We start from the raw sequence: 12,967 nt of genomic DNA, 5'->3' as shown, positions 1-12,967 counted from the left end.
GATGCATACTGGTAAGTAGCATTTGCAGTTCGAGGCATGTGGGCTGCTGAATTCATATCTGTGCATAGAATACATAGCAGTCCCTCCATTAGCGGCGGCCGCCCGTGCCAGCTGCAGCAGTCTGAAAAAGTGTTTTTAGAACAGCCTGACCAACAGCTGCCTGTTGTTTTGAATGCACGTCTACACAGTAGTGCTTAGTGAAAGTATGAGTGGTAGACCATGTGGCTGCTCTACAGATGTCTTCTAAGGGAATGTTACCTAAGAAAGCCATAGAGGCCCCCAACTTCCTAGTGGAGTGGGCCCTTGGTGGGATAGTGAGAGTGCGCTTAGCTTTAGCATAGCAGATTTGAATGCACTTTACTATCCATCTAGCGATTCCTGCTTTGGAGATTGCATTTCCCTTGTGTTGTGTGGCAAAAGCAACAAAAAGTTGTTTGGTTTTGCGGAAATCTTTTGTCCTGTCCACATAGTACATCAAGGCCCTTTTCACATCAAGAGTGTGGAGCATGCGCTCAGCCAGCGTCTCTGGGTTTTGGAAAAACACCGGCAATTCAATTGTTTGGTTCATGTGGAACTGTGAGACCACTTTGGGTAAGAATTTAGGGTTAGTGCGGAGCACCACCCTATTAGCATGTACTTGGAAGAAAGGTTCTTGGATGGTGAGCGCTTGCAGCTCGCTTACCCTCCGTAGCGATGTAATTGCTACTAAGAACGCAACCTTCCAAGTCAAAAACTGGAGTTCACAAGAGTGCAGTGGCTCAAAGGGAGGACCCATCAGCCTTGTAAGAACCACATTGAGGTTCCATTCTGGAGCTGGTGGAGTCCTTGGTGGAATGACCCTTTTGAGTCCTTCCAGAAAAGCCTTGATAGCAGGGACCTTAAAGAGAGACAGGTGCTGCCTATTCTGGAGGTATGCTGCCATAGCAGACAGGTGAATGCGGATGGAAGAGTACGCCAGATTACATCGATACAGGTGAAAGAGGTAGCATATGATGTTCTGAATGGAAGCATCTAGCGGGTCAATGCTGTGGTCTACACAGTAGATGACAAACCTCTTCCATTTAGCCGCATAACAAGCTCTAGTAGTGGGCTTCCTTGCCTCCCGAATGATGTCCATGCAATCGGGAGGAAGATTGAGGTAGCCAAACTCTAGGACTTCAGGAGCCAGATCGCCAGGTTGAGCTGTTGCGGATCTGGGTGCTGAATGTCGCCATGGCTCTGCGTCAGAAGGCTGGGAGTGAGATGAAGCCTTTGATGCGGTACCACGGAGAGTTCCAGAAACGTGGTGTACCATGGTTGGCGAGCCCACGTTGGAGCAACCAGGATGAGCGTCATCGAGTGTTGCCTGAGCTTGCGTGCCACCAGCGGTATCAGAGGTGCTGGGGGAAAAGCGTACGCAAATCTGCCTGACCAGTTCATCCACATCGCATTGCCCTGTGATTGGGGGTGTGGGAACCTGGCGGCGAAGTTTTGGCATTTTGCGTTCTCCTTTGTGGCGAACAGGTCTATCTCTGGATGACCCCACTTTTGGAAGTACGGTTGGAGTACTGATGGATGTATCTCCCACTCGTGCATCTGATGGCTGTGTCTGCTGAGCAGATCCGCCATTTGATTGTCCTTGCCCGGGAGATGCTCCGCCATGAGGAAGATGTTCCTCTGAATGGCCCACTTCCACATGCTCTGAGCCAGATGAGACAGCTGTGGAGAGTGTGTACCTCCCTGCTTCTGGATGTAGTACATGGCCGTCATGTTGTCCGTCCGGATCAACACGACCTTGTTGCATAGATGTACTTTGAACGCCTTTAAGGCCATGAAGATTGCCATCAGTTCCAAGACATTGATGTGCATCTTCCTTTGCTGAAGTGTCCATAGTCCCTGCACAGTGTAGTGGAGTACATGCGCTCCCCATCCCTGGAGAGAGGCGTCCGTTGTCAGGATGATCTGTGGGACAGGCTCTTGGAATGGTCGGCCCTTGCAAAGGTTTTGTGGATTCCACCAATGCAGAGAGTTGTACGCCCGACCGCTCACCAACACTAGGTCTGTCAGTTGCCCATGAGCCTGAGTCCACTGACGTGCCAGGCACTCCTGAAGCGGACGCATATGTAGCCTCGCGTGCGGGACAATGGAGATGCAGGAGGCCATCATGCCCTTCAACTGCATGAACACCTTCGCTGGAAGCGAGTGTTGGGGTCTGAATCGATGGATCAGCGCCTGGATACTGGCGATTCTCACTGAACTCGGCTGCGCAGTGGCTGCCAGAGTGTCGATTGTCGCGCCCAGATACTGTCGCACGTGGGCGGGCTGGAGATGGGACTTTGGGTAGTTCAGAGAGAATCCCAGATCGTGCAGGAGGTGAATGGTGCGTGACACGTGCTCTACGCACTGCCGTTCCGTCTTTGCCTGAATAAGCCAGTCGTCTAGGTATGGAAAGACGTGGACGTGCTGGCGACGGAGATGCGCCGCCACAGTCGCTAGACATTTGGTGAAGACTCTCGGTGCCGTGGTGACCCCGAACGGCAGGACTCTGAACTGGTAATGCTGGTCTAAGATCGTGAATCTGAGATACTTTCTGTGGGAAGGATGCAGGGGAATATGGAAATAGGCATCCTTCAGATCCAGCGTTGCTAGGAAGTCCCCCCGTTGAAGCAGGGGAAGCACCTGCTGCAACGTGAGCATATGGAAGTGCTCCGAGTTGATGTACCAGTTCAGGGGCCTGAGGTCCAGGATCGGCCTGAGCGATCCGTCCTTTTTGGGGATCAGAAAATACAGGGAGTAAACCCCTGTTCCCCGTTCTTGCAAAGGAACGAGCTCTATCGCCCCTTTTTGCAGCATGACCAGTACTTCTTGCTGCAACAAGGTCAAGTGCTCGGCGGACATAGCACGGCTTCTTGGCGGTATGTCCGGTGGAATGGACGTAAGTTCTAGACAGTACCCGTACTGGATAAGAGACCTCACCCACCTGTCCGTGGTGATGGACCTCCACGCCGGCAGGAACTGCTGGAGTCTCCCCCCGACAGGTGTTGTGTGATCGGGGGGAAGTGACAAGACGTCACTGCTTGTTGGAGGTGGTGGACCTGGAGGCATTGTTTCCACGTCCCCTGCCTTTGATATTATTTCCTCTGTAGCCACCTCTGCCCTTGTTGTTGTTATACGAGGACTGGGTGTTACCCTTGTAGTATTGCGTGGACTGGGATGCCTGGCCTCTCGAGGTGCCCCTTGAATTGGAGCGGCGAAAGGAACCACCCCGAAACTGCTGACTTTGTAAGGCCCCCATAGATTTGGCAGTTTCGGTATCTTTTTTCATCTTTTCTAGGGAGGCATCCACCTCAGGGCCGAACAGATGGTCAGGATTCACTGTCTGACCCAGTATTGTGGTTTGTATGTCGGGTTTGAACCCAGAAATTCGAAGCCAGGCATGGCGCCTAAGTAACACGCTTGTATTGATAGCCCTGGAGGCAGTGTCTGCCACATCTAGGGCACATTTGATGGATGCATTTGTAATGAGTTTGCCCTCCTGAATGAGCATCTCCCCCGCCTCCTTGTATTGGTCAGGCAAGTGTTGCAGTATGGCCTCTAATGTGTCATAATGGGCCCTATCATAACGTGCAAGCAGGGCTTGAGTGTTAGAGATCCTCCAAATGTTCGCTGCCTGTGCAGCAATGCGTTTGCCTGATGCCTCAAAGATCTTGGACTCTTTGTCTGGGGGAGGAGCATCACCAGTAGTCTGCGAATTCGCCCTCTTTCGAGCGTTGGACACCACCAGGGAGTCCAATGGCAAATGTCCCTTAATATACGTGGGATCCGTTGGCGCCGCTTTATATTTCCTGTCGATGCGAGGATTGACCACCCGCGCCCGGGTGGGCTCCTTGAACACCTCCTGTGCATGCTTCAGCACCCCTTTAAGCATCGGTAGTGTCTTGACTTGTTTTTCGGCTACCGAGAAGGTGTCGACCAAGAAATCTGCATCCACGGGGTCTGAGTGCAGTTCGACGTCATGGTTCGCTGCAGCTCTCTCTATTAATGCATTGAACGCCGCCGAGTCCTCTGTCGGGGACGTCTTTGCGGCGAAAAGTTGAGTGTCCTGCCCCGACTGCGGGTCGTCTGTGTCGCCTCCTGCTGTCCAGGGCACCTGCTCCTCTTCCGGATCCGAGTACGCAGGGTAGTTGTACTCGGCCTCTTCCTCGTCCACATCAGGCACGGGGGAATGGGCCGGCGAGTGTTCCAGGGCTTGTGGAGACAGAGGTTCCATCAGAGCCGAAGAGTCCGCAGAGTAGCTCTTGTTTTTGAGTGGAATCTTAAAAGGTTCCAAGGCCGGCTCCGACGTAATCTTTCGTTTGAGGAGCGACAATTTTCCGGTGTTGGCGTCGATGATCACCTCACGACGTTCCTCCACCGCAAGCGGCTGGAGCCGAAGCTTCGACACCACCAAGGCAGCCTTCGGCGTCAATACTTGCTGAGAGTGTCCGCTCTGCTTAGGCGCGAAGGCCTTCGGCGCCGACTTGGGAGGAAGGGTAAAACGAATGGGCGTTTGGTCCTTGGCAGGCTTCGGCGTGGGCCTAGGCACTACAGTGTCCTGGCTGGGAACCACAGAGGACTGTTGGAGCCGCCTTAAGGAGTCTCCCACCTTCTTTGAAAGGGATGCCGAGGGCTGAACCGTCTCGAGCGATTCTTCGTCTCCGGGAGCCCGGTCTCCGGTAAGCCTCTTCTTCGGTGCCGACGCCCCATGGCCTGTCGCACCGTCGGCGTGACGCTTCTTCGAAGCCGTCTTCGGGTCCGCGACCCCTTTCGGTGCCGACGCAGCCGCGTCGGACGCCTTCACCTTCGGCGCCGACCCAGAGGGCTTGGGGTCGGCCATTTTGGCGCGGCTCTTCTGGTCGGCCATTTTGGCGTGGCTCTTCAAGTCGGCCATTTTGGGTTTCGTGGAAGTTGACGCCTCCAGAACCTTCTTCACCAACGCCACTTTCGGTTTCGGTTTCGCATCCGAGGGTGCGAGACCAGTTGGCTTCACTTTCGTTTTCTTGTTAGAAATGTCCGTGACCGGGCCCGGAGGCGGGGACGTAGGACTCATAATTAGATCTTGGGTAAGGCCCGAAGGCGATCCCTCGACCTGGGCCGTATGACGGGGAGTAACCCCGGAGTCTTGTTGGGGATGCTCTTCCTCCGAGCTATCTCCCATCGTGGGACAAGCCAGTTCGTCGTCCCCTACCTCGTCGGAGACTTCGTCGTAGGCCTCATCACCCGCGTCGCCGGTCTCTTCCTCGGACGCGGGGCCAGAGTCCGACCCTTGTACGTCGTCTTCTTCCTCGACAGATTCCTGGAAGATGTCATCAGGCGGGGGTGCCGAAGCCGACAACTGAGCCTGGAGTCGATTTGCCCGGCGAATCTTCAAAGTTTTCTTACTCCTAAACTTTGAACACGCCATGCAGGTGTCCTCACGGTGATCCGGTGACAAGCATGTATTGCACACGGGGTGCACGTCGAGGTGCGAATATTTAGAGTGAACCAGCGGACACTTCTTGAATGGAGTCCGCTCCATAGCAAAGGGTGTAGTGTAGGCCCGTCCGCGTCGAAAGCACGTGGAAGGGCAGTAGGAGATCGGAGCTGAGAGTCAGTAAGAAACCCGAACGCAACTATACCGACGCCCAGCCTAAAGACCTTTTGGTCTAGAGTAAAAGTCGAACAACTGTCGGTTCCGATAGAGTGAACCGAAAACACATCCGAACCCGATGGCGGAAAAAAACAATCTGGGGATGGAGGCGATGCCCATGCGCACTGTAGTCCAGGGGAGGAGCCACCTATCTCGTGATACTTCGAAGACTCTTCCAGGACAACAATGTGCAATCATCCGGACCCAACACTAGGTGGCGGACTATGCACAGATATGAATTCAGCAGCCCACATGCCTCGAACCTAGGACCCCTCTGATTCAGTACCCTGTGCGTAAATCAGAAGGCTTTGAAAGAGATTCTGTGCTTATTGGTGAGCCAGTGAAGTTCAGCCAGACCGGGGCTAATGGGAATCCATTTCGGAGTATGTGAGAAATATCTTATTATGTTTGTGTAAAAGGGCTGACAGTAACATGTCAATTCACATATATTGTCTTTGATTGCATTAGTCAATCAATAGGTTCTCTTATAACAAAAAAAGAAACATGTATAAAAAAGAAAGTGCTGAAATTAAAGCCTTTAAATATACTTTCTTACTTGGCAACAAACGATACTAAAAGTGAAGCTTGATGGCCCAAAAAATCCAATTTCGACTGAAACAATCTTGCATTACAATAAAAAGCTCCGGTCACAAAATAAGAGTGCCTAAAATATGTAAAATTACTACTTTCCAATTGGCTATTATAGGCGGAGGGCTCAAAATAAATACAATTCTATTGCTACACAATTTATAATACTGGAGGTTTGCTTATCATTACAAGATGCAAATGTTTCCAATTACCATTTGTAAAAGGGAATTAAGTGCTTTGTCCTGAATCGTTCAATGCAATTAAACGAGCACACTGAGATTAGAACTTGGGCCTTGCTCTACAACTGTGAATGATTCCAGGGCATCTCCCCACAAACAATCTTAATGCAGCTCATTTATCACAGGGCAGCTACAGAGAAATTTGCATTAAAACAGACATTTCATGAAATAATTGATTTTTTTCACTATCACCACTAACAATAGAGATTATAAGCGGTTGGAGTAGTGTTCTCCTCTACACTGGCTCAGGTTATTTAATTTAAATGCTTACAATAAAGAGTTTTACTAACTGGAAAAGAACGTTTCAAACAAAAGTTATCAGGTTGACTAGATCTTCCACTAGGCTTAAAAAGTAATAACTGCACAGTGAGAACAAGGTAGGTTGATAGTAAGAGTTAAATAAAAATAAAAGGTATTTTTCCAGTGCAGTTTGTCTCAAAAGAATATGGACGCTTTAGATACAATTAACTTAGTTACCATTCATCTGTCAAGTACATGCTATCATTTCTTAGAAGCTCTGATTGTGGTATAGAGAGAGCACCCCTTGTTTCTTATTTTCCATACGGTCTCTTCCCAATGCCCCTTTTCCATTATTCTACGATCTAGAGGAGGGTGGTCAGCAGTAGGCCGTGCAAGGAGAATAGTCCCTTTGAGTCCGAGTCATCTGGGAGGTGATCTAGTGAAAGGAACGTCTCTTGTGCAGTGACATGTACACTCTCCACATGTTACATCCATTGTAGGTGCGTTTATGTGTCCAAATATCAATGAAACTATTTTAACAATAAATACTAAAATCTCCTTTGGCCTTTGTGTACATTTTCGCTCTCATGACAGGAGGCTGGATAACATTGCAGTCCCTGATAAGTTGAGCATTACCAAGTATGATCTGGTAACAAACATTGATGGGGTTTTGCATGCGCCAACCTTATTTGAGATGGCTTATACGCAGTCTGTCCTGCCTGTTTCTTTAAAGCAGCCGCATGGCAGTGTTCTTGTGTTTCTCTGCAGGATGAAACCACCAGAGTGTGACTGAATGGTAGGTGCACATCATGCCATGTTGCATAATGAAAATGAAAATGGGAATGGCTAAAGTGGCCATGCAATCAATGCTTAAAACAGCTAGTTTCCACCTTACCTAACGCTGCAAGTAATACCAGCTGGTAATACTTGGACCCGTGTCACCTATTCTGCAGCAGGGATTTGAGAATTAGCCAAGGAATCTTGGGGTTATTGAGTACTCAAGAGAATGGCTACAAACATTTGTGCATGAGTAAAAATCAAAAACGCGGGAAAGTCGAGACTCAAATTTCCCCACAAGTCACTGGGCTAATCACCACATCAGTGGTGAACACCAGGTAGGATTAGGACACTCATTTATATCTAGGACTGGCCAACAATACCCTATGTCAATTTCATTATAGGACAAAACTGGCCTCTGGTCTCCGAAATACTGACTCCCATCTCAGAAATACCCAAGCATCAATACTGCCTATATGTAGTGGCCCGGACTCTTTTATAATTAGTAATACAAGCAATTTCAGTGAACTTCAGTGGAAAAATGAAGGTATAGAGCCCTCCACACAGTATCTGACACATGCTACTCATATAAAGAAAAGCCACTGTAAGTGCTTTACATTTCTAGACTCCCAGATATAAAACCATTGCGCAATCTGAGGAAGGAAAACCACCCATTGGCATTCCGGGAGATCCTAAAAAAATCAATTAAGTAGTCTGAATATAAGCAAGGGTAGATTATCCCCTCAGCTTTTAATTGAAATGAATTGTATGTGGTGCAACCTTGAAATGGTTGCCTTCATTCGCATATAAAAATTAAAAAGCGTCATTTATTGTGTGGCCTGAAGAAAAAGGCCCCATCTTCCCAATGAAAATCATTAAAACAAAATGTTTTGTAGGGGGCAAAGATTCGCTATCAGCACATGCACGCGCACACAGCTGACTATTGGGCTTCATAAAGTTTGCTATTTATTTCATACAAGTGTGTCTTAAATTAAAATACCATGCAACTTTGCAAAAACAAACCGCTATCTATCGTAGAAAAATCCTTAGAATACCTTGCAATGCGGGAAGAGTTCATGTTGTTCGGTTGAGCTTGGGATAGATAATCTGAAACATCCATGGCACCACCCTCCGTTTCCTCAAGTTCTTGAAGTTCCTCCTCCTCCTCTGGTTGCACCATCTTTGACTGCCCACCATGGTCCCGCTGAGTGACTCCCACTGGTTTCCGGTACTGTCTGACATTGTTGCCCTGTGAAAAGTCCTGTCCCTGGGCTTGCCAGTCTTTGAGAGAGGAGGAGCTGAACTTATTGGAAAGCTCTCTGTACGTAGCACTGTTGTAGAGCTCATTTCCTGGGCCCAGAAATCCCCAGCTCTGAAAGAGAACAGTAGAGGAATTCATGCGTTTGATTTTAGTAACTGTTCTTCATTTGTTAGGGCAGAAGCAGGATATGAAAAATAACTTGCTTATTAAAAGGTTTGCACACTGCTGCACTTTGAAGTTCCGAAACGTCCAAGTACTATAAGATAAACAGATTCTGTTTCTGAAGGGGAGGAGGAGTATTTTATTTTTTCGTGTTCTTTGCCCTGTGATGTTATGCTAAAGTCTTTTTACTGTTCGGATTCTTTAAAACACTTCTAGTAGAGATTAAATTTTAGTTTACAGCATTCACAGTAGTTTTTAGGTCTCGTGGCGTGGACTGCGCACATGCGCAGTCTCGCTTGCGAGATTTTATGATCTTGGGTAGCTTACACTAGCAGGCTTTAAGCCCCGTCTCTCTTTCCCATTGGCCGGTGTCACCGTTTATGCTAAACGGTGGCCGGCCACTGGGAAAGAGCTTGTGGTGACGTACAGTTCTCTCTTTCTGCCGTCCCACTTGGACGGACTGCCCTGACTTCCTGCTGGCGTAAAAGGTTTGTTATCTTCTTTATGGATCCAAACAGATGGCCCCATAAAGAAGATAATAAACCTTTTACGCCAGCAGGAAGTCCGGCCAAGTCCATCCAAGTGGGACAGCAGACAAAGAGAAAAGTCGGCGTCATGGCGAACGCTTCTTTAGGACTTATGCACTGCTGCTCACCACTCACCTTCTCTCTAGTCAGCTTGCCCACTGCCCCTCCCACCAACTCACCCCTTCTTTTGTTCTGCCTACATCTTCTACTACTGTGCTCGGTCCCCTCGCTTCCCTTATTAAAGTTCTGGGTAACTTTACTGCCAATAGTAGCCACTGATTTGCTCACTCTTGCAAAGTTTTCAATTAACCAGCGACGGCTGAAGGAGCCTCCAATCAGAGCAGCGGCCTAATTTTTAACCACAAGGAGTGCATTGAGAATAAGGGACCAGGTGACCCCTTGGCTCAGCACTCCTGGGGTGCGGTAAGGGGAGCGCATGCGTATTGGTCACCACAGGAGCCGGGCCCAACTATGAGATCCAGCAAAGGTCACACTGAAGCATAAGCATATTACTCTCTAAACTGCACCTTAACAGTTTAAGCGCAAGATTATGTCACAGTCGCGAATGAATGATCCTGGGGCACACAAGACCGACTTTGTTTCTAGCTTCAAATTATGTTCACATTAGTTGGAGAAAGCTGTAGTAACGACGACTGTGCAAGAGGCATTCTTTGGAGTGATCTTATTAGGTGTCGCCTTCCCAGGAGATTTGTAATTGGTCTAATAAGGGTTATTTGATTTACCTCCATAATGGTAGCTATCAGTGAATGTCAATGCAATGAAGTGGATTAAGGTAACAAACCACATCTAAAAAAAAGCGCGTCACTGGTTACACATAAAAGACATGAGCACAGGAACTCACGTAATACAAACAGGGTCAACAAATACACAAGCACAGGGGCACCCGCACAACATGAAGTCAAAACACGGGGCGCATGTACGACTAGTGAAGGGTGTAACGCATCCCCCTACCGAGCAAGAGTGGGGGCGGGGGGGGGGGAGGGGAGGTTCCGACAGTTCAGGGGGCCAAAAGCTTCTCGGAGGGGCTCCTTTCAGACCAAGACCAATGAATTTCTGTGAGCTATGGAAAACTCAGTTACCTCTCATCACATTCGGGGAAGCGGGCATAATTTTCCCTAATGCCGCTGGCACACAGGCAACACAGCTGATACATTAAACATATGCACAGTACAGTACACAAACAACACACGCACACGTTTCATCGACAGGAGTGAAGATTCGCGAGGAGAGGTTGCTGCCCTACGGCCAGAGCTGCCGACTTTGGAGATGGGGACCCAGGTTCGAGCCTTGGCGCGGCTCAACTTCCTGTGATTCTGGGCAAATCACTTAATCTCCCTGAACCTAGCAAAAATGAATGTGCCCTTGTGTAACTTAACTGGGGCCCATGTAAAGCGCTCCAATACCTTCGGGTCGAGTTCGCGATACATATAAATCTGCAACAAAATAATATTTGAATCTAGCGGTGTTACTTGACCTTGAAAGCCTTGACTTCTTGGCTAGCAGGCAGGAGATGTTTGTGCTTTGTTTTGTGCATAGAAATTATCCAAAAGCCTGAACTACACCCAGGATTTCAATGTGCACTCGTTCATTGACGGCGCGCAGAACGGCACAACCATCATACACGGAGGGGGGGGGGTTCTTGTTTGACACACACTCAGCACTTTTCATAGAAGAGGGCACAACACCTTGGGCCCCTTCTATATTTAACAAAAGCAGAGAGCCACAGGAAATCTGTGATTTTGCAGCAACACCGTTTTCCACATAAGAGTTGTTACCGCATTTACCAAATAATCAGTATTCTGCAGCATAATCACAAAAATATGTTTATGGATCAAAATTTACGAGAAACGCAGCGTTTTCACGTGCAGTGGCCGGCCCTTCTCAAAGATTGACTGCCTGGTCGTCTTTCAGTTATTCATTGCGAAACCTTTGCCCAGAAGCCCACTGTGTAATAATGAACAAATAATGAAGTAATACTGTCATAAGATGTGCAGCATTAGACCACATAATTGTCTTTCCTTGCCACATAAATTAGTCAACTCTGCCGCATAATTCGGTCCCATGGGGGCACAATTTCAGTGATCCTGAAGGAAAACGACCTTCGGATCAGAAGGTTTGCCATAATATTGCTAGACAGTTGGCTGCCACAAGACGGTTTTACATACATTCGATACGCACACAAGAAGTGTTCCAACTCAATGTCACAGATTTATTTTTTATCACAATGTGTAAAATAGACGCATTACGCTTGTAATCTGAAAGCGGTATAAAATAAATCTGGACTACAAGTTCCAGAACTTTAATAAAAAAACAGACTGGACTATAGTCCCCCGTGGACCTAGGAAACTTGGGAGTTTCCTCACATCCATACACTTAAGGCAAGGGCCGCTTTGTGAGTGGCTGGTGAGCTCCTGGCAGTATGCCGGCTCGATTGCAGTGTCCGTGGAGGGGTGTTCAATCCTTAGGTCGGCTCTCTGCTTTCCATTGTGTGCTTCAGAATTTCAATTAGGTTCGAATCGGCCAAAATCTCTCAACTAATTCAATAAGCACCAAGTACAATGCACTGCTCTCTGCACGTTCACCGAGCCTGCAGTGCGCTCCCACAGAGACTGACTCAGGAGGAGAGAGGGGGTAGTATAGGGCGACAGAAAGTGAGAGCGGGAGAGGACAGAGCCAGAGGAGAGAGAGGCAACAGGAGGAAGAGAGCGAGCGACAGAAGAGGTGGGAGGTGAGCTCGAGTGGGAAGAGAGAGTGACGCGGAAGACTAGCGGCAGGGAGCAAGTAAAATGGAGGAGAAAGATAGATGGGGAGTTAGGTGGAGTGCGAAAACCTGCTGGTATAAAGATGAAGAAGAAGAGAACAAGAGGTACAGAGGGAAGAGAAACAATAAGTGGGAAAGAGCCACAGATTAGAGACATGGATAGAAGCAGGCATGGTGAAAGGAAAGATATGTTATGCTATGTTATTTATTATTTGTTAAGCACGCATACGCCCAGGGGCTTCTTGGCGCTGGTGAGAGAGTCAAACATAACAATACATAAAAGAAATACAATCACTGTTTACAATAAGCCTGGGAAAAAAGAAAAGTTTTAAATGCCTTCCTAAAAGCAAGGAGGTCCTTGCTATGTCGCAGAGTCAAAGGGAGGGAATTCCACAATGGGGAGGCTAAAAATTGAAAACTGCTGCCTCCCTGACGTTTCTTTTTGAAACGGGGGACCTCAAGTAGGTCTTTGTGGATTGATCTCAAACTGCGCGAAGGTATATATTTGCGCAGTAGTAATCTAAGGAACATGGGACCCTTACCCTCCAGAGCCTTAAACACAATGCAACCCACCTTGAATGTGGCTCTCTGTTCCACAGGCAGCCAGTGCAGAGTCTCTAGTCCATGTCTAATTGATTCCCACTTAGGGACTTTGCAAATAAGTCTCGCAGCTTGATTTTGCAAGTATTGCAATCTTTTAAGTTGGCCAATAGGCGCCCCCAGATAGAGGCCATTTGAGAAATC

The 12,967-nt window shown here is 48.3% G+C and overlaps 1 protein-coding gene across 2 annotated transcripts in view; it reads right to left on the bottom strand.

Moving 5' to 3' along the window:
* The window catches only part of DHX30 (DExH-box helicase 30), a 1,000,138-nt gene that overhangs the window by 879,955 nt on the left and 107,216 nt on the right, over positions 1 to 12,967 (bottom strand). Inside the window, exon 4 of one of the 2 annotated variants that reach the window (XM_086941022.1) lies at positions 8,547 to 8,863. The exons of the other annotated variant lie outside the window; for it this stretch is intronic. Within the exon in view, the coding sequence (XP_086797148.1) occupies positions 8,547 to 8,863 (317 nt within the window). The remainder of the gene's footprint in view (positions 1 to 8,546; positions 8,864 to 12,967) is intronic. 2 annotated transcript variants of the gene reach the window in all.

The sequence above is a fragment of the Lissotriton vulgaris genome, chromosome 10 (assembly GCF_964263255.1).
Source record: "Lissotriton vulgaris chromosome 10, aLisVul1.2, whole genome shotgun sequence".
Taxonomy (NCBI): domain Eukaryota; kingdom Metazoa; phylum Chordata; class Amphibia; order Caudata; family Salamandridae; genus Lissotriton; species Lissotriton vulgaris.
Note: the sequence above shows the minus strand (reverse complement) of the source record. Positions and strands in the feature narration are given on the sequence as shown.